The sequence below is a fragment of the Erithacus rubecula genome (assembly GCF_903797595.1).
Source record: "Erithacus rubecula genome assembly, chromosome: 1".
In the NCBI taxonomy this organism is placed as follows: Eukaryota; Metazoa; Chordata; class Aves; order Passeriformes; family Muscicapidae; genus Erithacus; species Erithacus rubecula.
The window spans coordinates 25,478,284-25,505,201 of NC_136658.1; the positions used below are offsets into that span (position 1 = coordinate 25,478,284).

General features: G+C 43.1%; 2 protein-coding genes across 3 annotated transcripts; both read left to right on the top strand.

Moving 5' to 3' along the window:
* The first annotated feature begins 205 nt into the window (after window positions 1–205).
* On the top strand, window positions 206–10,416 carry HAO2 (hydroxyacid oxidase 2). Of its 2 annotated transcripts, none has more exons than XM_079317825.1 (8): window positions 206–354; window positions 1,985–2,137; window positions 2,918–3,069; window positions 3,842–4,125; window positions 4,496–4,711; window positions 6,418–6,576; window positions 8,237–8,306; window positions 9,906–10,416. In XM_079317825.1, the coding sequence occupies exons 2-8, from the start codon at window positions 2,007–2,009 to the stop codon at window positions 9,959–9,961; spliced, it is 1,068 nt and encodes a 355-aa protein (XP_079173951.1). In that variant the 5' UTR covers window positions 206–354; window positions 1,985–2,006; the 3' UTR covers window positions 9,962–10,416. The 2 variants fall into 2 exon arrangements, with proteins under 2 accessions (XP_079173951.1, XP_079173952.1); XM_079317826.1 differs by having other exon boundaries at window positions 4,046–4,125.
* A 4,824-nt stretch (window positions 10,417–15,240) lies between these two features.
* Window positions 15,241–25,786, top strand: LOC306802373 (3 beta-hydroxysteroid dehydrogenase/Delta 5-->4-isomerase-like). The gene is made up of 4 exons (XM_079306470.1): window positions 15,241–15,278; window positions 15,541–15,742; window positions 20,504–20,668; window positions 24,308–25,786. The coding sequence occupies exons 2-4, from the start codon at window positions 15,589–15,591 to the stop codon at window positions 25,120–25,122; spliced, it is 1,134 nt and encodes a 377-aa protein (XP_079162596.1). The 5' UTR covers window positions 15,241–15,278; window positions 15,541–15,588; the 3' UTR covers window positions 25,123–25,786.
* Window positions 25,787–26,918: the final 1,132 nt, after the last annotated feature.

Sequence of the window (26,918 nt, forward strand, 5' to 3'; positions counted from 1 at the left end):
TACCAACAGTTTAGAGATTCATTAAAACCCCTGAAATACTGTTGCTTCCCTAAATGAATGCACAGCCATCAGCCACTGTCAAAGGCTACAGGGCTCTGTCCCGGGCAATCACCATGCTGATGAAGCGATGCATGTTTTTAGGAGGGATTTTCAATCTCCTGATAGCAAAACAAAGTTCGTGTTACATAAACAGTACAAAGTTTACCACGGGTTTGAGCTTTAATCTCTGATAGTTGCTTATTGACTGCAGAAGAAACAGAAGCTTCTCACTGAAAATATTTCCTCAAAATCCTTTTTGCAGACAAAATTGAAGGGGAGGCTCTCACCCTCTGCACCTTTCCCTGAAACCCAAGAGTAAGTCTGAATTAGGAGACAAGAGTGGGCCTGGGTTGTTTAAAATTCCAGTTTATTCTGCCATGAGAGGACTTAATTATCTTATTGTGCTTGATGATTTTGACCTTTCCAGAAGTTAGAAAAGCAGAAGTTGTGATAGATGGTTTAAAGAATGTCACAATGTATATATGAAGACTTGTGCTATCAGCACAGTTCTTGAAGTCAGAGAAAGCAGCCTTGGGATTCTTGCACCCCCTGCTACCTAATGCCTGTCAGAGCAGACAGAACAACACTGAAGGAATCAGCTCTTCCTTTTCCAATGAGTTCCTCATCTTGGGCTCTTTTCTAGCAGAGAATTATGACTCCTAATTTTCAAATGCAAACACAGGTATTTCAGTCAGTGAGAAGCAGGTTGCCTGCAGTTTGACAGCTTGCTTCTGTGTACACAACCTGTGTGTTTATCTCTGCCAAAAGTGACCAACATGGGACACATGGGGCTGATTTTGTTGAAGTTTCTAACCCTTGCTAATTTGCGGTGGGAGGTTAATCCCGAAAATGAGGATATTTACTTTATCCTGAATATTTTTTAGCAAAGTCAGACTGAGCCACAGCTGTTTTAAAATTTCTTGTTTCCACATACCTTGCTAAATAATTTTTAAATCAGGACTGCAGAAGTAATTGCAATGAACAATTTAGAAAATTGACTTTGTCTGTGTTTTGTACATGTTTCTGCACACACAGGCATGGTTTGCTAAAACATTAATTTGCATAGCTTTCAGTTCTTGCTACTTCAAAAGTAGCAAGTAAGTGCAGGCATTTTCTGGGCAGCATTTATGTTGGTTTGATTAGACATCTGGGTCACACAACTTCACTTCCATTCCCTGAAAGGCAGAGGTTAGTTCTCAGAAATGTGTTTCATATTGAGGAATTTGTTTTTTGCCAGTGTTTTCTCATCGTTTGTCCAAATTCTGTATATTCCTTTTATAGTATGTATCAGTGCTCCAGCATGTAATGCAAACATCCAGAAGATACTTATTACAGAAGACAAAGTAAGATCTGTAGAAAATGTTTGGGTTTTTTCCACAGCACTGGCCTTGACAGTGACTTGTTCTCAGGGTCTGGACTTAGTTTTACAGTGTGCTTATGCTGGAGCAGGTTAGCTGTAGACTCTGTATTTACTTGTTTCCAGATTTCATGATCTTGAATTCCATCACTATGCTCCATAACTAATTGCTCAGTCACGGAGCCTTCCTTCGGGGTGATCTAACAAATGATGTTCTGGGACAACCTTTAAGCAGAATTAGTGGAACAAATAATGCAGCTTGTTTTAAGATGGAACTTATGACAGAATTACACAACTGAAATATCAGAGGACCTAAAATGTCCTCTTCAGGCTGCTGTTTAAAACAGAATGAAGAGAGGCACAGAGATGCAAACTTCCTTCTACTCTCATGGCTGCATCTGCAAGTTTTCCTCATACTGGCATAGAGGATTCACAAACCAATGAGCAAGATAGACTGAGACAACTCTCAGCAGCCCTTTTATAAAACAGATGGCTCCAGGTTTTGCATTCAGTGACATTAGAGCCCCCAGAAGAGGGAATGACAGTTCAGGGGTCTGATTTCTGCTCCATGTTTTTCATTTCTTCAAGGCTCCCTCCACCTCTCTCAGCAATGGCTATGGTGTGCCTTTCTGACTTCGAAGCTTATGCTAAGAAGTATTTACCCAAGATTGCTTGGGATTATTTTGCTGCTGGGGCAGATGACTGTACCACACGAGATGAAAACATCCTGGCATATAAAAGGTAATGTGAGAAAGAAATGAAAGGGGGTTGTATTGGGAGCTTTTAAACTGTTTTTGTGCAAGTGTTTGGACTTGACAAGCAAAGACACCTAAAAACCTTGTCCTTTCCAGGAGATCCCCAAGCTAAATGCAAAATCTGAATGACATACACCGTATGCTCTGATGCAGTCTGAGTATGACACAGGTTGTATGAGGCTAAAGCCTCATGCTGAGGGTGCAGGCAGGTGCTAGGGCAGGGTAGGGTACAGTGTGCTGTGGTGTGTGTGACATTACAGGAGAGGCCATGAGCAGCTCAAATAGAATGAGATGCAATAGGGAGCTCTTGGTGAACAGCAGGAAGCCTATGTGCAAGTAGGGTGAGATTTGGGGAACATGCTGCAAAGCCTGAGGGCAGGCACACTATGCAGTGAGGACAGACACAAATGGTGAAGTAGAAGGACCCAGCCTGGCTGCAAGTGGAAGGAACTTGGGGGAGGATAGTGGCAGTGAACAGGACATGGTGAGCTGAGGTGGGAGATGCAGAAATTATGTACTGTGGCCAATAAAGCAGAATTAATTATAAGTGGAAGTGACTGAACTGCTGGTTGAATTGATCTCTAAAAGCAAACAGAAAGAAAAAAGAGCCTTTGTTTTATTTTCTTATTTTTATAATGTTATTGTTTGCTGTTTTCTTCATTGGCTCAGATACCTGTTTTGCAGCTGGTGAATGAAGGCCTGGTTTCCAGAAACTTCAGAAAACTCACTGAACACCTACTATCCTGAAGGGTTTTTTGCCTTACAGGATTCGTTTCCGGCCACGTGTGCTGCGGGACGTATCCGTGATGGACATTAGGACCAAAATCTTGGGTTCTGAAATCAGCTTTCCTGTAGGAATTGCCCCTACAGGCTTCCACCAGTTAGCATGGCCTGATGGAGAGAAAAGCACAGCCAGAGGTACTCTTCTGCTCTGGCGCCATGTTGCAAAAAGGGGGTTGTAGAAGAGCCTCAAGAAGCTGTTAATATGACTTGGAGTGTGACTGAGAAAAATTTTCAGGCTTGAGGGGGCCGACTCCATTCCCACCTTTTGACATACTGCATAGGAATCTGTATAGAGGCTGCTTTTCCTCTCCAGCTACCACCATACAAAATCAGCCCCATGGAGTCTGCTGCAAACTAAAGACAAGGGCAGTGGACACATTTCTGGCTCACACCAAAAACCACATAAGTTTTCCATCTGGGAATTCTAGATGGGTTGTAAAAGTGGTGGATGGGACTCAGCCTGTGAATTCCTTGTTGCTGATTAAAAAATATCTCCCTTGGAGAAAAAGAGATCCCCTTTTCACAAACTCTGTGGTGAGTTCGTAGACTTGGCCCCTACAAAATTATTTTTCTTTTGTGTACAATGAGTAGATCTAACAGTACATTCCTGAGAGGACTCAGTCATAAAGATAAAATTCATGCTTTTTCTAAATATGTAGCTGAAAAATGAAAGCACAGCTTTGTTAATTACCTTTCCCTTTCCTGCTTTCTTAACCATGGACTAAGAAGAGTGCATAGTAAATTCAGCCATTGTTTATCCCAGGGCATAACTGCCCTGTGCTCTGTAGGATACGCATGAAATCAGGAGTTGGGGTGGTCTCTGAAAACAGTGCGTGGTTTTGTATCTGATGTCTGGCAAGATCCTTCAAATGTCTTCATTCCTGATTCCTTTCCAATGCCTCCCCAGCGGCCAGAGCAATGAACACCTGCTACATCGCCAGCACCTACTCTACCTGCACGCTGGAGGAGATCGCCGCCGCCGCACCCGGCGGCCTCCGCTGGTTCCAGCTCTACATCCACCGCAACAGAGCAGCTTCCCAGCAGCTGGTCCGGCGGGCGGAGGCCTTGGGCTTCCAGGGCCTCGTCCTCACCGCGGATCTGCCCTACACAGGCAAGAGACGCGACGACGTCCGCAATGGTTTCCGCCTTCCTCCCCACATGAAAGTGAAGAACTTGGAACGAGCCTTTGAGGTTTGTAAAATGAGCCTGTCCTTTCATTCACTGTGCTGGCATGCACCACATGAGACAAAAACCACAGGGTAACTGCTGCCTCGGCATTTGTTGTACTGGGGCGTATCTTCTCCCCTGCTGGTTCTGCAGCATCCTGGCTTGACCTCCTGCCAGACTGGGTTCTGTCTTCAAAATCCCCATCCAGCTGCCTTAGAGACACTGATCTCCACCCTCATTGTAATTATTCTCCTCCAGAGACATGTGACATTTCTGGAACATGTCTGTTGGCAAGTTTGATTAATCTGTTCTAGGGCAAGGAAAGACACCAAGGGACCTGTGTATTGTTGCAGCTTGGATGAGTTTTCCTTTTGCTGTTTCATTTTGGCTTTAGGGAGATGACAGGTCTGAGTATGGACTGCCACCCAACAGCTTGGATCCTTCGGTCACCTGGAATGACATCTACTGGCTGCGGAGCCTGACACGCCTGCCCATAATCATCAAAGGCATCTTGACAAGAGAAGATGCAGAGCTGGCAGTGAGACATGGAGTTCAGGCAATTATTGTGTCCAATCACGGTGGAAGGCAACTGGATGAAGGACCTGCCACTGTAAGTGAGGAAATGGATGTCCCACATTTTCCATGTTTACAGTCTGCATGTTTGCATTAACCTTAGTATCTCTATGCCCAGGTTTGTGTGTACACTTCTGGTGGACTTGAGTTTGTCCAGTGGCCAGGATGTGTGCAGATATACTTTAGCTTTAAACTGGTGAGATCCATGCCTTGGTATGATCCATACCAACTGAAGTATTTACTCAGCTTCTAGGGAGGGCTCTGTAAGTACCACAGAACCCACATAAGTGCAGATAAACTACTGGCCTAAGACAGGAAGAATTTCTGCCTGTGCCTCCATTAGCTGTTGCAGCACATCAAACTCTTTGCGCACTGCAGCAAAAAGAAAACAAAGCTCTGGAACCAAAATTGTACAAATGAGAGCATAATGTATTCTCATTGTTCACATCTGTCAAAACATGCAAAACAATGCAGCTAGATTTAGTGAGAGGTCTGCTTGCGTATTTACAGGCTCAAGTCTAAACGGGAATTTATTGACTTACATGAGCCAGAAAAAGAATAACTTATCTGCAGAAAAATTCCCCTGCTTTTAAATTTGCACAAAGAAATCATGCATTGTTTGGACATGTGTGTATTTCACTGGCTTAATTTGGCTCCTGTCAGTTTTTCCAATTACTCTTATTTTACAGCTCTGCATTGCACAGTATCTTATGAACTTTCTTTTCTCGGTTCTATTTTGTTAAATAAAAATAGGTACCAGGGAATTCTTTACTATTCTACGTCAAGGCTGACAATAATGAATAAAAAAAGTTAATAAACTAAATGCTAAGAAATGGCATCCACCTTTAACTCTTCTTCTACCTTAAAAATTGTTTTACATACACAGACAGGGCAGTAGATACCTAGTTGGGCTCTACTATTCTTCTGGTGCCAAACCTGGCTCTTGCTGACCTAGTCCTAGAAAGGTTTTCAGGTTTTTTTCAGTTTGAAATTCAGGAAAAAAAAAAAAAAATTAAAGGCAGAAAGTTATAAGACACTGCAGAAAAGTGCCTTTGGGTTTTGTTCTGAAGGAGAGTTAATTATGTCCAGTGCAATGTCCTGGCCCTGGTTGTACTGCCTTAGGGCCAGAGCCAGCATCTCTGTGTGGTGCTGCCCTGCAATGACATCTGAGGCTCTACTCCATGCTGAGTAAGACCTTAGGGAATCAGAAGGCTTAACATGGAGGAAGTGATGGACTGTACTGCAGAGCAAATTAAACCCTTCACAGATGCTGTAGAGAGAGGCCCTCAACAAATGGTCACCAGGATTAAGTTGAAATGCAAGGTTAGGTAGTTTAAGAAGTAGAAGTTTGACATCAGCCTTTTTAGCAAACAGCTGTATGATTCATCACTGTCCCAAATGAAAGTAAAATATTGATGACAGTTATTCCCATTTAAGTTTATATCTGAAATCTTTCCTAAATCTAGTGAAAATGTTAGTTTTTCACTGATAAAAAGTGATAGTAAAGAATACCAGTATAAGCAAACCACTGGAACATGGCATTAAGTATCTGGAAAACAGAACAGGGAGTTGCACATAATTCTGCAGCTCCTGGTGCTGAGCTATTTCTGATGCATTGTCACGTTTAGTTTCGAGGTGTCCTACTAAAGCACTGCATCCCTGCCTGTCTCTTTGGAATAAATCCTCCTTCTCTTGGAATCAAAAGCTGCCCCCAAGGTGAGACTGGCTTCTTCTTCTTTGCAGATTGATGCTCTGGCTGAGGTTGTGGAGGCAGTACGAGGCAGAGTCGAAGTTTATGTAGATGGTGGAATACGAAAAGGAAGCGACGTGTTAAAAGCTCTGGCATTGGGGGCAAAATGTGTCTTTATTGGAAGACCAGCTTTATGGGGCCTGGCTTACAGGGTGAGTAAGGAGCTCTGCACTCATGTGGCTGCTTCTGACACTCTCCAGCAGTCCTGCCACTGAAGTGACAGAGTTTTCACGGGTGGAGATTATATTTTTAAATTCTATTTTGCTGAATTTGAAGTGGAATCACCCCAGATTGAATGAAACCCTGACATTTCATCTGATTTAAAAATACAGCTGGATTTTACAATTTCTTGTGATTTTGAACAATGGGATTTTGAAGGTAACAGGATTGTTTTGTGGGACCTGATTTCTTGTTGTTGCAGTTTGGTGCTAAAATATTTTAGGACTCAGTACCATCAGTGCTTTTGAAAACTGGAGCTGGACTTATTTACCAGGAAGATGAGTCTTAAAATTACATTTGCTTTCAGCAAATACTTGGGAACAATACATGGTTTTGGTAGAACACTTCCACAGCTGTGCTGTGAGTTCTTCAGAAATACATATAGAATTCCATTTCACAGATGGCTGAAACATTTTGGACAAGACTGGGCAAAACTGTGTCCTGGAGGTGCCTGGGCTTTCCACTGCTATTTCAGTTCCAGCTTTGGTGCTTCTGAACTCTGGGCATATTTCTATGATCCAGAGCCATGAATTAGGCCTCTGATGCAGGACATAAACAGAATATAATTAAAATTAAAATATTATTATGCCAGTTTGAGATTTTTTGTTAATTTTTTTTGCTTTTTACGGATGGAATATTTCAAAACTTTTCTCTAGCAGAAAAGATGCAATTTTTAATGGTCCAGACATATTTCCTATCTCTTAAATAGCATTCTTGTCCAGTGGTGTGATTGTTGTGGATTCCAGTAGCAAGGCTCTCAGCAAGAAATCACCTGAATCTCCTGAAAAAACCTGTCAGAGTTGGCAGTATTGTTTCTTTTGCCAGTAAACTTCAAAAAAGAACCTAAGATGACAAAGGTGTTCCTGTGATTTGCCTACAATTTTTCCACGATGGAAACAGAAAGGAGATGGGATTTTGGGGGGTTCGATTGTGCTTTGGTATTATATTCCAGAGAGTATTCCTAAGGATGTATCTCAGTGGCATTACCAAAGCATACAATAGAGGAAGGGCATAAACAAGTGCTAATATTGTTTGCACCCAAAGCATTCATTATTGCAAGACATAAAAAGAAAATTTAGGAGAAAAAAATATTTAAATCCTCCTCTTCCTATTTTATAGGAAGATCAAAATCTTCTATACATTTTATTGGTTTTTGGGCTGCTCAGTGTCAATAACACAGAGAAAAACACATAGTCTATTATTTGTAAAGATTCAGTCCTGTATTTGAGTCAACTACAGTTTGTGGAGTAGTAACATATATAAAACTCTTGTTACTTCATTAAAACCTGTCAGCATTGAAAGGCTTGACATTTTAAATAGCAAGCCCATTGGTGGGGAAAAACTGAAAGCTAAAAAAAAAAAAAAAAGCTACAAAATGTCAGAAGTGAAAAACAGCTTTGTTTTCTTTCCCTGTTCTGATGTATCCCAAAAGGAAAAGCATCTAAATTAATCTGTGATGAACTGAGCACATCCATCATATCATTTAATCGTTCATCTGTATGAGAGATGGAATTGGCACAGCTCTCAGGGTACAGGCATACTGCAGCTCTGCTCTGTGCCAGTGCTCCTTTTACCCTTTCTCTGTTGGTGCAGGGTGAAGAAGGTCTTCAAGATGTCCTGAGAATTCTGCAAGATGAGTTTCGCTTGTCTATGGCCTTAGCTGGTGAGTATTTTGTTTGCAATGGGTGTTACAGATGTTTCTGCATGCAAGCCCTATAAAATCAAGAGTGTGATGGATGGGTCACAAAAAGGGAGTCCACAGGAGCTGTGATAGTTCTAGTTGCTGTAGTTGAGATTCTCTGCTTCCTGTGAAACCACCTGGCATTCCAGGCATCACAGCGATGAAGTTTGCATGCAGGGAGTAGGTTAGAGCAGCTTTGTGACCCAAGTAAAGAGATGCAAAACTGCTAAGTACAGCCAAGCAAAACTTGGAATGTCTATTCTCCTGGGAATGGCAGAATGTTTTTTCAGTATTTAATTAGAGTTTATCAAGGTAAAATGCAACTGATTTTTTTTCTGCATGAAGAGTTCATTAAAAGTGGATGTAGATTTTTTTTTTCTCTGTGTGTTAGAGAATACAGTCTGTAGGTGACGGCAAGCTCCAGTTTTACTCTTGAACAAGAGATTTATGGGCACTGAAACAGGGTCTCTAGGGCAGTGGTCAAAGCACCAAGCCTGATAGAGTTCCAGAAGTATTTGGACAATGATTTCAGGCACAGAGTGTGATTCTTGGGGTGTCCTGTGCAGGGCCAGGAGTTGGACTTGATGATCCTTGTGGGTTCCTTCCAATGCAGGATATTCTATACATTATGACATGTAGAACTCAAGTGGATAGCAGCACTGCCTGGGAGACTGGAGGTGAAATCCTGACTATGAACTGGCCATAGTTAGATTTTCATGGGTTATTTTTTCAACCAGAAAAGATTCCTGGGTCTTTTCCCAATCAGATTTACAGTTCTTTACATGCAGAAGGGCCCAGGATTTAGCAACACTAGAAAATTTGGATCCTTTTGCTGAGGCTGTGAAATTCATTGAATCATACAATCTTTTAGGTTGGAAGAGACCTTTAAGATCATCAAATCCAACTGTTAACCCAGCACTGCCAATTCCACCATGAAACCACGGTGCCATATCTACACTTCTTTTAAACACATTCAGAGCTGGTGACTCAATCACTTCCTTGGCTGCCTATTCTAATGTTTGGTAACAATTTCTGTGAAGGAATTTCTCCTAATATCCAATCGGAACATTGCCTGAACAGAGGATTCAAGGTGCAGCCCCACCAGTGCCCAGTACAGGGGACAATCACTGGCCTGGTCCTGCTGCCCACACCATTGTTGACACAGGCCAGGATGCTCTATCACACCTGGGTACACATCTGGCTCATGTTCAGCCAGCTGTCAAGCAGCAGCTCCATTCTACCCATATTTGTCCAAACGAAATGGCAATGCAAATATTCTTCTCTGGCCATTTGGCACAGAGCAACCCCTGTCTTTTTTCTGTGTTCTTTTGCTGACTTGACTGGATCTGGTTGCACCCTGTTCAGCTTGCTATTTTTTTTTTTTTTTTTTCACATTTCTTACTATTTTTGTGGGGGGACTCTGGTGCTGAACCTGGAAGCTGAAGATGCCACTGGGGAGTGGAGATACTGAAGTACCAAGCTATCCCAGCCTGGCTCGTACAAGACTGTGGTCCTGAGCAGGGGAGCTTCCAAGCTTCATCCACAGACCTTTCTCTCTCACCAATCTTTCATTTATTGCAGGCTGTGCCAGTGTCTCAGAGATTGGCCAACACCTGGTTCAGTTCTCAAAGCTGTGATCAGCCTGTGATGTGCCGTGCCCCCCAAACAGAGGCAGGTGAAGCTCAGGTCCCAGCTAGACTGAAGATGGAAAAGGAAGTGAAATAAGTATCTCATAAGGCCTTCTGGAAACTTCTGAAGAGATTAGGAAAGTCTCTGTATTAGCAGGGGCTGCACTGTGCTTTTATTGAGACCAATTAATTCCTTAACATTTTGGTTAATTGTTACTTGCCTAAATACATTTGCTTTAAGCTGGCTGTTCCACAGCATTACCTGTGTTGGGTCTTCCTCCAAAGTTCTGCTACAGTGGACAGCCAGCACATGCCTTGCTTTTCCACCTGTCCTTCCAAGTCCCACTGCAACCCAATCCACACACCTCTCCTGCTCTGGGACAATAAGGGTTGTGGCTGCTGTCTTCCACAGATTTGGCTTTTCCTGGATGTATTCATTATACATATAGAAACAAGATGAATCAGCTACCCTTTGAAGGTGGGGGAAGTTCTTGCCCACTGCTTTTAAATGTAAAGCAGTGAAGGAGCGGGGCAAAGAGCCACCTCTCAGTGGTGCACAGCCCCTGCCTCACTCTGCTTTGGAGCAGACAGCAGGATACCATTTCCCTGGCAGGTTCAGGTACATGCTACCAAAAGGTGACCTTTTGTATAAAGCCTACTTTAAATCAGCGCAAAGGAGGCAGAAGGAAGAAACTAACCCAGTTTAGAAGCTCAGTCTGTTTAGACTTTAATTTCTCTCAGAGATAACAGTGTCTGCAGTGATCTTCCAGAGGCCTTCACACCGAGACCTTCCTCTCTGTTCCAGCAACAATAAACCTTGTCAGCAGACTGATAGCCTGGCAGATAAGATTTGGGAATGACACCACATCACCCATCTTGAAGCATTTCAAGGATGCACAAGAAGCAAATAAGGCAACTGGGAGAGCTCTGTCCCACAAAGGCTAAAGGCAGGGGGAGGGGAGATAGCATTGCTGCCTTTTACTACTCATTTGGAGGAGATCCAGGCCAGCTTCTTGGAAGTGTGCTGTAAAAGGGTGAAAGTCAACAGGCACAAGTTGCAATGAGGAAAATTGTGAGTAGAAATCAGTGGGGGGAAAAAAATCACTGTGAGGGCAGTCAGACAATGCAACACAGGATTTGTGAAACCTCCATTGTTAGAGATATTCAGAGCTTGCCTGGGTAAGGTCCAGAGCAACCTCTCTGGCACTGCTGTAGGAAGAGGTTGGCACAGAGCTCTCCAGAGGCTGCCTTTAATTTGAATTGTAGGAGGATATCACAGAATCATAAAATAAGAACCGTACAAGAGATCTCTACCCCGCCATACCACTGTGCTGCCATGGCCAACTGCATGGAGCTGCAGAGGCAGAACGTGCATATCTGTGAAAGCTGCAAGAAAGCATTATCTGAGTGAAGAACAAAAATATTTGGTCAGTGAACCTAAACTGAGAGGTCATAGGGTTCAATCAGGATGAGAGTCTATCAAGCCCAGTTTTCCAAGACATTGAAAGTTTTCTATGATCTAGATTAGGCCTAAGCCAGGGCATACCAAAGTTTCATGCCCCATTGTCTGCACCCAGTTCTGTGCTATGTACTTGCTTGTTATATCTCTGATACACATTCAGGCAAGGTTAAATCTTACAAAAAAACTGTCCTCGAAGATTGTAAGCATGTAGGTTAAGGACTAACCAAACCCTCCTGCTTCCCAGCATCCCTGGAGGATGGGACAGAAAATCAGTCTACTTACAAGGGTAGCTTATCCACAAAATGGATCCAAACATAAACATTTTATTTGGCATATGATGCAAATTTCTCCAGCCTTTAAATGTATGAGTTGGTCATCAATTTCATCTAAGGAAATAGAGTTCTTCCTAAAACTAAAGGGAAAAGGAGACTAAATGTTTCTATTATGTTACTAGTTAATTGCCAAAATCATGTGCTGTCTAACATAGCAAAGACTGCTACAAACAGGCCTTTTTGATCTTGGAGGTAATTTCAGAAATGTTTACAATCACTTTCTCTGTTCTACTGGAAGAATTTTGGTATTACTGAAACAGGAGATATTTTCTTTGTCAGGTTTGAAGACACAGAAACACTGAGGCCTCTTAAAGTGGTTTTCTTCAAGTTGCATTTATGCAGAGTCCAATACAGGATAGTTGTCCAGAAGTTAATTATTTAAATTTTTTTTTCACTCTTGTCAATGTGTAACTAGGAGAAAGGTGAATGTTTCCAGGAGGGAACAGTGCCTCCCACTCTGAAGGGAAGAAGTGTTTCTTGAGTAAATTTACATCTCAACGTCCAGCCTCTTTCCCAGAGCTGCCAGCATGTAGGCATTTTGAGAAAACCCACTAATTTTTTACATGGGAAGAAACATGGAATGTTTGTGTGTGTGTGTGTGTGTGTGTGTGTGTATGTGTGTGTGATTTTTGCCACAATTGCTCTATATTTAGAAATCAAAAGGTCCAGCTAAATAATGAGTATGCTTTTTCTTTTCCTTGCTTCAGTTCTCATAGGTCTGGGCAAGAGGCCAGACTTCAGAAACCCTTTTCCTGAATTAAAATTCTTTCTGAAAAGATCTGTTCTTCCTTTCTTAATTTTGGATACCCTGATTGATAACAAAATCAGTTTATCTGATTCCGTAGTTAAACAGTATTGCCTACCGCAAAAGTACATTTTAACCTATAAAACTTCTATGCCCTGCAATGTTATTGTGCATAATCATTCCAGTACCATGACACAGTTTTTTCCTAATGCTGCTGGGAATTTCCCTTTCACTGCTTTTCTTTCTGTATTCTCATCTCCACTACATTCCCTCCCAATCCATTTTTCCTCTTGTGACAAGGCTAAGAAAATACATTCTCTAATACATGCCAGTCATTGCCTCAAAGTATCTGTCACAGTAAACACCAGTAAAATCTGAGGAGCAGCTATTCCTGGGCCAGCAAATCAGGGACATGGCTGGAATGGGACATGGTGCATTGCACATATATTAAGCTATCCACTTAGCCCATGTATAGCATTTCTCCAACACTCACCGAAATGTACAAGCTCTGATTTTCTGAAAGGATGCTCTTAGTCATGCAGTCCATTCTACAGCAAAATATCAGATATTGGTCACTTCATTTTACAATGATGTTGAAGAGAAGGAAGATATCAACATAGTTAAAAATGTCTGTGCTTTAACACAGAATGCACACTTGGTAAACTTTTCAAATGCTGCTCAATTATGTTTTAGTCTGCAAATCCCCTGTCTGTGCAATGACTGAATTTCATTGAGCTGTTCCTGGTGGTCAGGGGTCTGGTTGACTTTGGCACCGTTCTGGGGTGTACAGCCCATTCCAGCTTCTGCCTCCATGACCTTTGGGGAACACCAGAGCTGGTCTTGTCTGCACAGGGGGATCTGTCATGCCACTCAGCACCCCCAGCAGCAATGTCAACAAGAAACAAGAGGTGAAAATGTTGTTTCTAGGAGAGACTGCAGGAAGCCCCAGTAGGTACAAGCTGGAATTGAGACAATTGCTGCTGTCTTATGACTGACATTCACACAGAGCAGTTCAGATGAAGGCTGATATGCAGTCATGTATAAAATTCCCTCAAACTAAGCCAAACATTTGTCTGAGCAATGCCTAAGAGGACAAAGCTCAGAAGCAGTAAATGTCCCTGCAGTCCCCTGTGAAGCATTCATATTATCATATAAGCACTACCCCTGCTAAGCCTGGTCATTCTGATAGACAAGCTTGTTGTACAAGAGTTTTTTATCCTAAGAGGCAATGTGATGGTATGGCATATATAGAACCATATATATCTGGTTCTATAATGCCTCTTTAAAGCATTTTATTTCCTTTTTGAATGCAAAAAGAAAGCCCTGTTATGGAGAATGCCACTTGGAGCAGCAGGATTTGGCCAGTTATTTTTTCTTGCAAAGTGTACAAAATTAATTTGCATCAACTTCTGATAAGAATATACAATGTCAAGGTCCTGACTGTGAAAAGCCAAGGAAAGAAGCACTGATAACAATTTTTTTAAAGCTTTGTTGGGGTGAGGAACAAATTTTCAAGGATGCTGGGTTTGAAACAGTTGCCAAAGCTTTGTCATCTGTGTCAGCTAGTAACCTTTCTCCTCCAAGAGAAATGGTTTTGCTTTCCTCCTGTCTCATGCAAGCCCAGTTTTGCTCAAAAAAAAAAAAAAAAACCCGACAAAAAAACAGTGTGGGGATGCCTCTTCTGCAACTTTTCTCCAGGGCTCTCTTTAATGAGTGAACAAAACCCATGATAAAATAAATTTTAAAAGAGAGAGCTTAGCAGTTAGTTGCATGAATGAAAACAAAGCATTTTTAAAGATCCATTCCAGCTGTGCCCCAAATCAGGGATCCCTTTTCCAGTGATTTCATCCTAATTAATTGTGTTGCTGGACTTCTTTGTAACCTCCTTTTTTCTCAAAGCAGCTCCCTATTTATGATCCTGCTTCATAGAAATGTCAGCCTATCCCTGTATGAGAGAGAGAAAATACAGCTTCATGCAGCATGTCCTACCAGATCCAGGAGGGCAGTGCTGGCATCAGGAGGTTCAGGCTAATGCCCTGCCCTGGTCTCACACTACAAAACAGTTTTGCTAGAACTGGAGTGAAATTCTGGGGAGAAACAGCTGGGTATTTTCCCTGCATGTTGGAGATGGAAGCAGTAACGACACAGGTCACTGCAGAGGCACAAACACATTTATTACTTTAAATAGGTACTCTTGAACAAGACATTTCCAGGGATGAGTCTTTCCCTCCTGCAGCTTGAATTTAACTTTGATGGTACATTAAACAATTTCGTCACTTCAAATGCCTGTAGCATACTGAACAAACACAAAATCCGTGGGGTTAGTTTCTGATCTTGCACAGGGAGAGTGAGAAAGGCACATCATAATGGGGGAGCCCAGTATCCAGAAAATATACAGCAGTGGAGTCCACTCCTCAAACCACTCTAAATAGCTTGTCCTGCTATTTATATTTAATTTAAATGCTCCCTACCTTCAATACTGGCACAATATTGACACTGTATTACACAAGCAAGTACAGCTAGAAAGAATTATGAATATGAGGGCTTCTTCTCTGAGGATTTAGGGATGCAGGATGACATCTAGGCTCATACCTCACTGCATCCAGAGCCTTCCTCTTTGGTGGGAGTGGTGTAGAAACATTACATTCCTTTACAGCAGAGGAGGCAGTCAAGAGGGAGGGGAGCAAAATGACCGAGGTGGTGCCCTGCAGGATATAAATATAGGCAAATCTCCCCCACAGTCTGCTGAGAGAGGTGGAACCGAGGCTCGAGGCAAACTTCTGTGGGGTTTGTTTGGCATTGAACTTGATTTTGAGCATTTTCAGATTTGCTAATTGAATTGATTTGTAATGATTTATAAGAATGTTTTCTTTGCATGAAAAAAAAATGTAGACTACTTCTGAATAGGAATAGCTAGCAAAAGTAAGACATGCTTAAAAAATTATTTGATGTAGGGATTAAAGTTTGTTTTCCAGAAGTCTCTCCTTTTGGTAACACCCTTTGATTTGTAAAGCCTCCAGAGGTTGATGTCATATGTTCATTCCCTCAGGCAGAAGGAGAACCAAGCTCGAGAGACAGCGAGGAGCAGCCCAGAGCAATGTCTCTGGCTGGGGTAAGCTGCCTGGTGACCGGAGCAGGAGGGTTCCTTGGCCAGAGGATCGTGCGCTTGCTGCTGGAGGAGGAGGAGGCGCTGGCAGAGCTGCGGCTGCTGGACAAAGCCTTCAGCCAGGACGCGCTCCAGAGATGGGAACGTGAGTGCCATGAGCAATGGGTCTTGCAGCTATAGGTGCTCTTGTCCCACATGGGTAGCTTGGAAGCCTTTACCTCTCATCCCATCCAGCTTTGCAGATAGAGGTTTTATCTCAAGGAAGCCTTGCTTTATCCCTCCCTCTCCCTCCAGCACAGAAATCCGATGTGAAATGTGAAAAAAGGAATTTTTTGTTGGTCCCTGAGGCTCCTGTATACTGTTCATGCAGTAAATAGACTGACTTCAAGCCAACTCGAAGACAAACAAAATGCATAGAGCAAAATTTGTGCAAAAATCTCACACTTCTTCTTGGGGAAAAGAAAACTCAGGCATTGCTCTACTGGTGGGAGGGCAGAGATATAAGAGCATGCTGTGCTGGGCTTCTAGTATGCAAGACAGTGAAGGCAGTGACAAAGTGACTGCAAATTCTAGTGGTTTTCTTCAACCTGTGATTAATTTGATTAATAGTGATCATCTGGCTTAAAGCTGTGGTGAGGTACTTTTAAAACTCCTTTTGTTAATAACATTATTGCAGTTTCCTGTTTAAGCAAATGCTAATCAGAAAACACAGAACCATTTGCAAAGTGCAAGGCAGAACTCTGGCTTCTTGAATGGATTGGAGACAGTGCAAGTGAGTGATGTGCCCAGTGTCAGAAACAGTCTGTGGCAGGGAAAGCAGCTCAGAGTGTTTTATTTTAAATGTCCTATTTATTGAGATATTGAGCACATCTATAAAAAGGCACATTGGGTTCCTAAATTCAGTCAGATTTATAAGTCCTTACATTACATTTACTTAACAATAACTTCCTCCATCACATCTTCACTGCAAGACTCCCCTTCCTCTATGCAGAAACTATGTGGGAACCCTTAAGGAATACCTCCATGTGATTTGCTGAAGAGCCTCAATCACTCCACAGAGCATTAAAGTGACATCAACCAATAGCAACAGTTCACAATAAACCTAGTACAAATTGCAGAACCCTTTATCATGGTTTTACACTACTCAAACTTCTCCATTAAATCTGACTCAGCATTTCACTGAGGATTTCTAAATGCCCCTGAGCTTTGCAGCAGCCCTTCCTGCTCTGGTTTCCAGAGAATTTCCACAGAAACAAGCTCAAAACCTGCAGCTGCAGTAGAGGCTGAAGCAGCAAGAGTGTGTGTGGTTTAGCACTCATGCAGCAGTGCAGAGGCATCTATACTGCTTTGGGCCAGGGGAGCTTTGTGGGGATAATGGGGCATCCTGGGGAGTGAAAACAATTGTTTGTGTGGGCACAGTCTTGGCTGAGCTGCATAAAACGTTTTGATGTTTGGTTTTTTTTTTTTGTTAATAGGCAAGCTCTATGCCCTCTTTGCTTATCCTCCCTGGAGCACTGCCTACACACCCTTTCTCCTATTCTTTTAACATTCCTTCTGCCTATCTGGGCAGCACAGGAGGGAGGGAAAAATCAGCTACCAAAGCCTTTTCTTCCCCATAAACAGGTAGTAGGGACCATAGGCTGACATTCCAGATGTGTTTAAACAGATTTGAACCCCTGCACTTTGACTGGCAGCTCCTCTGGCTGTATCAGCCCTTGTGTCTACATCTCTTCTATTGTCCTTCCAGTCCCTGTGCTCAGGACTACCCAAAATATTTCCCCACTGATCTCTTTCAGGCCCTTCTCTACCACAGCGACTCCTATTCCAAGTGTGGGGCTGCTACAAAACCTGTGGGTGGGGCTGGAGTCTTCTGCATTATTTTTGCTACAGGAATTTTTACTTGCTAGCAGATATTATCTGGATTTCTGGAACAGTCAGGAGCAGAGCTGAGTGAGTTTTTTCCTCACTAGCAAAGTGAGCATCTTGCACTTGCAATATCTTTGCAGAGTCAGGGCTGTGGGTAGTAAGACAGAAAAATTTGTGCACGCCACAGGTCTTTGTGGCAGAAGACACTCAGGGGAGCCCCTCTTTCATCCAAGGAACTTTCCTTCTGAGAGCTTGACCATCTCACTCAGTCTGCATAGGACAGTGGCATTTGTGGTCTTCCACAGCCCCAGGGAGTCCAGGATGATCCAATCAATGTTGCATGCTGTGAAGTGGAGTTTACCCAGTTGCATTGTGTGGTCAAGAATGGATGTCATGTTGAACATGGTACTTTAGTGCCCTGGGTTTTTTACCTCCCATATCCATGTCAAATTTATCTTTCTGCCTTTCCTGTGCTTCCACTTACATAATTCTTCTTTTGTCATTCACTATTGCATTGGCACTTCAGGAGAAATCAAAACTCCTGTGTTGTTCTCAAGTTTAGGGCAAATAGTCTGACTGTACTGCTGAGTCAAAAACTGCTCACAACAGGACACTGGAATTTATTGAGAAATCATTGTATTTTCAATCAAAAACTACCCCATAGCAAGTGGGGAGTTTCCTTACAACTCAGAGGACACAGAAACCACTGGTGAAGAAGAACAAGCTTTCCCAGTGAGTAGGTACTTTGTCAAAATCACTTTGTGCAAAGATGGAGAGCTGACTTGAATTCATTGTTTCTTCCCCTCTGACCTACCCATATATGTGTTCTTTTGATGCTTGAGCAATGGTTTGTAGATGGAAATCAAGTTTCTGCTGGCCATCTCAGACTGAAAACAGTCTGTCAGTCATTTCTTTCCTCTCTTTTTTCCCAAGATGACCTGTAGTTTTCCTCTTCACCCAGAGCAAAACAAGATCAATTTGCTGATTCCTGACATGCAGCTGATGCTACTAAAGAGAGCAAGGCCCATATTGTACTTACCATGGCAACTTCTGCTGAATAAAATGGGATAGAGGAGCACATTTCCTGACTCATATCACACATGCACAAACTGCAAGGCCAAACAAGGCACAAAGCACCTAGACAGCAGATTTCTTGTGATCAGCTTTAAAAGGGACAGGCTTCTTCTGCACTTTTCCCAAAAGCTTTGATTTGCATGTGTGAAACTTCCATTTTCCTAACCCTCTCCAGGGCACTGTGATGACTTTGAAGGGGTCATATATCAAAATTTATGTTATGAGATCTATTTCTATCTGTTCTTGGGATTATTACAAACCCACAAAGCCTTATTCATGGAGAACATCAACCTAAGGGCAGTACAAAGACTAGTGTTTATTAGGGCAAATCTAACTACCAGGTGCTTAACAAAAAGCCCAGCTCCAGCCTGATGCTTTTGCAACTGTGCAATAGAGGTCAGAGTGAAGCTTCTGCAGATGGAGTCTGAGGAAATGAATGCAGTCTGTAAAATAAAGGAGCAGAAGAGAGCAATGACTGTGCTGGGAGAGAAGCAGCTCTAGGTTTAGTGACAGTTTTGCAAATGTTTCATGAATCTTAAATCTCAGACCAACTGTCTGTAGTGGAAATAAAAAACCCTTAAGGCTGTTGCATCAGAGTAATTGTTAAAATGATACAGGGTTACATTCTTAGTGTACTGTAGAGAAAATGAGATAAAACCATTTTAAAATATATTCCCATTCATTTCCAGATCCACTGAGAGAGCTGTCTCTCTCAGTGTTTTATATTAAAGTCATGGGATGAAATACTCTGTGCCTTGAAGCTGGTGACAGAGCATGAGGATACACAAGATTTCAGTCATGGCTGAAGATAAGTGCTGTATAAATTAATCAGGTTCTTCTCTTATCTAAAAGGGGCATTTGATTATGCTGGAAGAAGACAGAGGCTCTGCCTGTGCTGCAGAGTCCCTGCCCAGTAGCTGTGCCTGGGGAGCCATCTAGTGCAGCCACAGCAGAGGCTCCCAGAGGACTTGAGCACAGCACCACTTCATTACAGGCTGTGGGTGATGCTGAGAAAGTGCCCTCCTCTCCTGTGACATGGCTGCAGCCAGGACAGCTCATTTCCCTGAAGAGCAGCATTGCCTTGGACTGCACATTTTCCCAAGTGATCATCTGGGGCTGGCTCATGCTGGTGTAGATTTGGGCTGCAGAAAGAATCCTTCTGGCCAGCACATCTTAGGGAAGGATGGCTCTGAGACCTAGAGCTCCTCTGGGGTCACACACTGCAGCTGTTGTGGAGGGAGGGGGCTTAAAAAGCAGGATTTAATCAAGCTGGGCTGAGGTAGCTCAGGAGAACAGTCTTGAGAGGTCAGATATGAACCAGAAAGATGTGCAGGCTAAAAACGACCCCACAGCACTGACACTGAAATGGAGCCAGAGCAGGAGTTGGAAGAGGCACTGTAAATCCTGGCCAAGGTACAAGGAAAAGATGTCAGAATGGTATGTAATTTATTAGAAGAGCTGCAGTACAGGCAAGGTAAAGGAGCAGAAGGTAGGTATGAACACATCCTATGCTCACATGCACTGGGTGGAGAGAGATCATTTATCAGCTTGGAGACAGGAGCATTCAGTGCCTGTTCAGTACACTTGGGTTAACACATCTACAGCCAGCCAGGCACCAGAACATGCATGGCTAAAGCTACTCCTCTCTGAACTTTAACACAGCCACAACTCAAGGAAGCTTGCTAGCAGTGGAAAAGATTTCTCTTTAAAAAATAAAATAGAAACATATTGGATAATGGCTCCAGGTCTATGGTAGGTAATGCAAAAGAAACCTCTACAGCACTGTAGTTAGCATTTGACAATGGAGTCCTGGAGAAATGCCTTCTGTTTCACAGCCTTAACATATCCCTGCTGCTCCTGGACAGTCAGCACCTGCCAGGAAGGGTCAGCCCTTCACCACTCCTTCCAGTGCTCTTCTTAGGGTGCCTGAAACATCTTGTGCTCTTTTTTTCTGCTGCCCCTGCAGATTTCAAGGGTAAGACTGAGGTGAAAATCCTGGAAGGGGACATCCGAGATGTGACATTCCTGCACCGTGCCTGCCAGGGGGTCTCCCTCGTCATCCACACGGCTTCCCTCATTGACACCCTGGGCCTCATCCAGAAGAAGCTGCTCTGGGAAGTCAATGTAACAGGTGAGTAGGTGAAGCACCTCTCTCAAACCCACATTTCTGCCCTGATCACAGTCTGCTCAGGAAGGGGAGCACCTGAGCTGTGTTTTTTTGAGCCAGGTTAACTGAGTTGTTCTGCACCTTGCACAGACGTACCTGGGTGCAAATCCCATGTCTGTGCAGCCCCAAGAAGTTCTGAGCCTCTCCACACCCAGTCTTTCACTTCAGGGCAGTGCAGGATCACTCATTCTTGTCAACACTTGTGTATGCTCATGCTGAGATCTGCACAGACTCTGCCTTCAGTCTTGAGTCATAAACCCATGCTCAGTGGAACTTTCTGAAAGCAATTCCCCTCTGAAATCCCAATTCCAGAAACTGATTCTGAATCTCCCACCCTACATGGCATCCCTGTCTTGTACATTTTTCAATTTTTACAAATACTGCAGACTTTGGATGGACTCAGTGATGGGATTTCCCCTTCCACTAAGGAACCCCCACTCTTCATGAAAGATCAGATGAAGGGAGAAGGTTTGGACTTAGGAATGGTCCATGTAGCATCACCTACCACTAAGTTTAAATGTATTTCCTGAAAGAACAACTTCACCCCCTGTCTGTGATGCCAAACCCCTCAGTGCCATTCAGAGAACTGGTGCTGCCTAGCCTGCATGCACACTGGCCTCCCTGGCTGTGTTGTTTCAACAAACTGGAGGAGATTTGGGGAAGATGTTCTTATTTACATGAACAGCTCACCCAGTTCTTTGTTCCTTTCTGCCACAGAAAGGCTTCTTCACAGAAAAATAAGGAATATACCTGTACAGGCATGACTTTCACAAATATTGGCTGCTCACCAGTGTTCAGAGAAAAAGAGAATTCTTGGCAGCTGAGTTGTTTTCACATGTACCTTAAAACACAGTGGGATGGCATTTTAATTGTTTTAGCGTGGCTCATTGCCTGTAGCATTAGCTACCAGACCCTTCCATTTCTGCTCAATCAAAGCCACAAACTGCCAGTGATCAAAACATGATCCTCAGTGGGCAACCTCTTGGGCCACTGTCAGGAGGAAAGAGCATAAAGGCAAGTTCCTGGCAACCTGTGCATTGGGTAACATCAAAACATACATGGCTGGTAGTTCAGAAAGAAGATTTCCAAAGCTCTGTCTATGACTGTACTCCCACTACAATCTGGTTTTTCACAGCAGAATGTGCTGCTTAAACACATTTTTTCCATGTGGAAAAATAATAATTTGAAAAATATCCCACAAAACAAAAAAACAAAACAAAAAACCCCAAAGCAAACCAAACTAAAAAAACCCAAACTATTAAAATGTCCCAAACTCAGAAAGCTCTTTATCTCTGACTCGCCAGTACTCACTCCCCTGCCAGCAATGTCTGCCTAAAAAAGCCCACTGGCTGGTGAGGATTAGCTGATAACATTTGCTAGAATGAAATAGCATCCATAGTCCTGCCCCCAGAGCCAACTGGGCCATAAGGTCAGTCAGTGAATACTGCTGTTCTCTCTTCCCTGCTTCCTTCCATTTCCATTCTCATGCTCTTCTGGTTTTCTGACCATCAGGGCACTGCTATCACTTCATAGGCTTGCAGGATGAAAGGTTTGTTTCTCCTAGAGAACAGAACTTGTGCAATATAAAGGTTTCCAGAATCAGATGTGGTTGTTCATGAACCAGGACAGAAGCAAACAGGTTAAACTTGCCCTGATGCAGAGCTTTCCTCCGTTGCCACACAATATCTCAGAGCAAAACTATCCTGTTAGGAAGGAAGGGAAGCAAAGTTTTAAAAGTATGGGAATTGAGAAAATAACTACTTATAATTTAAATAAAACACCTTCTGTGAACCACATCCTCAGACAGAAGGGCAAGCAAATCACAGGAACCCATTCACTAAATAAAGCATGTAATACAGTAATATTTTACTTTATTACATGCTATATGAAGGAGATTCAGATTCTCATTACTGCAGGAATCTTTAAACTTTTGCACACAATTCTAATTTGCAAATAGACCACATTTTATTTGGGTTAAATTCATCTTGAAGAGATACCAACTGTCAAGATAATTTTGTTTGCTTTTTTCTAAAACTTGCTATCTAATTTGGTTTCATCAAGACCTTCTGCATTTGATTACTTTCTCTTATTTTCTAAACAGTACTGACAGCAGAAATTAAGCTTTATTTTAAAAAATAATATAATAAATTATTTTTTTCCAGATGACCGTGGTTTTTATGTCATCTAAACAGGGTGACTTGCATGAAATAATTTTTCTCATTAATTTATTTCTGTCTGCATAACCTTTTTCAGTGCAGTTCCTTAATGTTTCTGAAAGTTTCATCCAGATTTACTTTCCATTTGTTTCAATTTATTTCTTTTTCTTGTTTAAGCTTGAAAAGAGGAATGTTGGTGCCCTAACAATATTCAGTTCAATAATTCTTCCTATTTTTCACTCATTAACGAGTTCATATTTTGCTGCCAATATTCCTGGCTCTTCTGAACCTCTTTAATGCATTATATTAGCTTCAGTCACACTAGTCTGGTCTGCATTGTGCTGCCTTTAGTTATTGCTGTAATAGACTGAGCAGGCTTGGAAGATCTTTAATGTGCCCCACTGCTGGTGTTTGATTGTATCCCTGGGTTTTAGGCTACCCTCTTCTGATATCGTATCAGTCGTTTTAGTTTAATGTTCCTTTGCCAAAGGTGTTTCTAAATGTCTTTGAGCTGTGCCTTCTCTTCTGAAGTCACTGGCCTTTTTACACTTAATTTCTCTCATTACACCATTACAACAAATAAGGCAATATCTGCCTCAAAGCTGGGAAGAAGAAGAAAATTCTAATTGCAACCATAACAACATAACTTATTAAAGTATTTCCCCCTTCAGTGTGCTTTTCTCATTAAACTTTCTTGGCTATTTAAAAGACTTTGAACAGCTGACCTCTGCTGCCCCCGATGAAAGCATTAAAGGATTTGAAATGTAAGAAATCCTCTACTGCAAGGAAAAGCCAGAATATGCCAGAAAAGGATGCATACATACACAAGCCTCTCTTTTCTCGTTGCACTCTATGATCTTTGAGTGTGTGTTATCGTGCTTTGCTTCACCATGTTTCTCTTCAAGTCCTTCTCCTTAATCAATCAAATACTGGATAGATTTGCACTGGGTGTGTTTGCACAGATTTTGGAGCAAACTTTCAGGTCCCATACTAATTATGTCCATCCTTAGCAAGCCACCCAAGAGCACCCTCAAGTCTGAAAAACATGGATGATACCTAAGGAGAGGGGCAGGTCCTCAAGGTTCTCTGCCTTAAGCCAACTAAATCCAACCAAGAGGCATAAGTACCTGACTCTGTTGTTAGGACCCATGCTAAGTTAAGGAAGGCAAAAATTTGATTATTGGCATAAGAAACAACCCACAACATACACTTAGGACCAAATATTCACCCTTGTTCAACTCTGGAAGGTGCACTGATACTATTAAATACAGATTCAGAGCAGGTTCAGTGTAATTGAATACACTTCCCTGTTCAGGACAGCATTCTTCCAGCTGCAGGGAGGGAGATAAGGCTAAGCTCAGGCTAGAGATGCTGTTTCTGATCTGAAACCACCCCTTTTTCCTGGCTAGGGGGGCCTAGACTGCCTTTCATGTTCTCTTTTCTGAAGGTACTCAGTTGCTGCTGGAGGCATGTGTCCGCTGCAACGTCCAGCACTTCATATACACCAGCACCATAGAAGTGACAGGCCCAAACTGCAAGGGTGACCCCATTTTCAACGGTGATGAAGATACAGCTTATGAGAGCACAGCCAAATTTCCTTATGCCCAAAGCAAGAGACAGGCAGAGGATTCTGTGCTGAAAGCGGATGGTCAGGTGCTGAAGGATGGTGGCACGCTGATGACCTGTGCCCTGAGATCCATGTACATTTTTGGGGAAGGCTGCCCTTTTCTCCAAGGCCATCTGGATAAGTGCCTGTTGAACAAGAATGTGTACCTGCGCTTCTCCAGGAAGGAGGCTCTGGTGAACCCTGTGTACGTGGGTAACATCGCCTGGGCTCATGTGCAAGCAGCCAAAGCCCTGCGAGCCCCCCAGAGAGCCAAGCACGTAAGGGGCAAGTTCTACTACATCTCGGATGACACTCCTCACATGAGCTATGCCGACCTGAATTACGAGCTGACCAAGGACCTGGGGTTTGGGATTGAGCCCCAGCTCCCCATGCCTCTGACAGTGCTCTACTACTTCTCACTGCTGCTGGAGATCGTGAGCTTCTTGCTGCGGCCCTTTGTCAGGTACATCCCCTCCACCAACCGACACCTGGTCACGCTGCTGAACACCCCCTTCACCTTCTCTTACAGAAAAGCTCAGCAGGATTTTGGCTACGTGCCCCGCTACTCGTGGGAAGAGGCCAAGCAGGGCACTGGTGAGTGGATTGCCTCTGTGATCCCCCAGAGAAGGCTGTACTTGCAGAGCAGCACTGCCTAAGCCCGAAGAGGAGCCGAAAGCCAGCTAAGAAAAGGGCCTTGAGGCAGAGCAGAGCTGGGTGAGCAGCAGCAGCAGCAAACGACAAAGCACTTAAATGAATTCTTTGTGTAAGAGCCAACTGAAACCCCTCACCCCCGACCTCAGAATAAATAAAAGTGAAATGCTCATTTGTTTGTTGAGTACAGGCTAATGAAGGTAACTGTACTGCATAGTCCACGCCCACTCCTACAACCCTGTAGCACAAAGACTTATTTTAGTAAGACTCCACACAATCCCTGCTATGAACACTTCAGCCCTTACTTCACTCCATGCCACCTCCAAGGCTTTTGTAAAACACTACTTGTCCTAGAAGTATGATTACACTTTTACAAATGTATGTCACTCAGCTACACCCTACTCACTCAGTGTTTGCCAGCCTCACCAAACTGGCAGCAGGCAGAAGCCACCTGATGGCAAAAGCTGTACCAAATCTTCTTCATTTTTTCAAGGGTGCTGTGCATTTCATACTCACATGACAGTCAAACTTTGAGCACTGCAAGCATCATGAAATCAGAAATACATAGATACACAGGTGCTGCCCCTGTGCTTCTCTGATGGCCACATGAGCTTCTGCAGAATGTGCAACTGGACTTGTGGGCAAAAATACAGATCTTGTCTGAACAAACTGATGTGATCCAGTCTCTGTTTCTTAAGCATACATCTCACATGCTGGAAATAACTCTAAAAGATGGGGATTTTTCTGTTCTGTTATGGATGGTGTGAACAGAAACATTTTATGTGACACTGTACTAATGTAAGTGAATCACATTTTCAGGGATGTTTACAGCTTGAAGTCTGTGCTGAGTTTAATTATTCAGTGCCCTAGACATTAGATAGCTTTCTTCTTCTCCATCCCCCTCCATGGACACTGCTCCTCTTGCCTCCCCTGCACACACAGTCTTATTTTATTTATTCCACTCTCTGCACACCCTTAGAAAAGCAAAAATGTGTTTAACACAGTAACACCCGTAGTTTTTCTAGGCTAATGGTATTTCATCCTAATGCTCAGTGAGTGCCAAGCAATGAGTACAGCCACAGCTGCTCTGTCACTGAAGTAGGAGTAGGAAGGGCAATCCAGGCACAGGGAAATTAGAGCAGGAAAGGAAGACAGAGAACAGCAGCAGAGACGCTGTTTAATAGGGGGAGACACTTCACACGTCAAAGGGCTGAGGTACTAAAACATATTCCAGAAAACTGGGACATCTTTCCACAGCTTTAACAGCAGTCCTAAAATATCCACAGATGCTGCCAGAGAGAATAAAGGACACCTTTTCTTCCACAGTTCAGTGACTTGTTTCCCAAGTGCAAGCTCCCATTGCCAGAGCTTTCTTTGCCATTTTTGCCTTCACAGGAAGACAGTGGGATATTTTCATTTCTCCAAGAGCCTTGCTCCCCAGCAGTCAGATTTCCAAGTGCCAAACTCCTCCTTTGTTTAAATCCTCCCTATGTCCACATTTCTTCCTTCAATTCCCATGACAAGCCATTCCTGCTTACAGGAAGCTTATTCCTCGCTTCTGCCCCTCTCTGAGCACCCTTGGGTTGGACTCTGTGATGTCTTTTGCTTCAGCTGGCTGCAATAAAACACACTGGAAGTCCAAGGGAGTGGCCATCTGAGATACTTATCCTGCAGCTGAGAGGCAGCAGAGGTATGGTGTGCTGCTACCCAGGAACAAACACAAGCCAATAAGGATATTCCAAGGCTACCAAGAGGGAGAAGTGAGTCTACCAAGGGCAGACTTACTGCAGAGGGTTGGTTT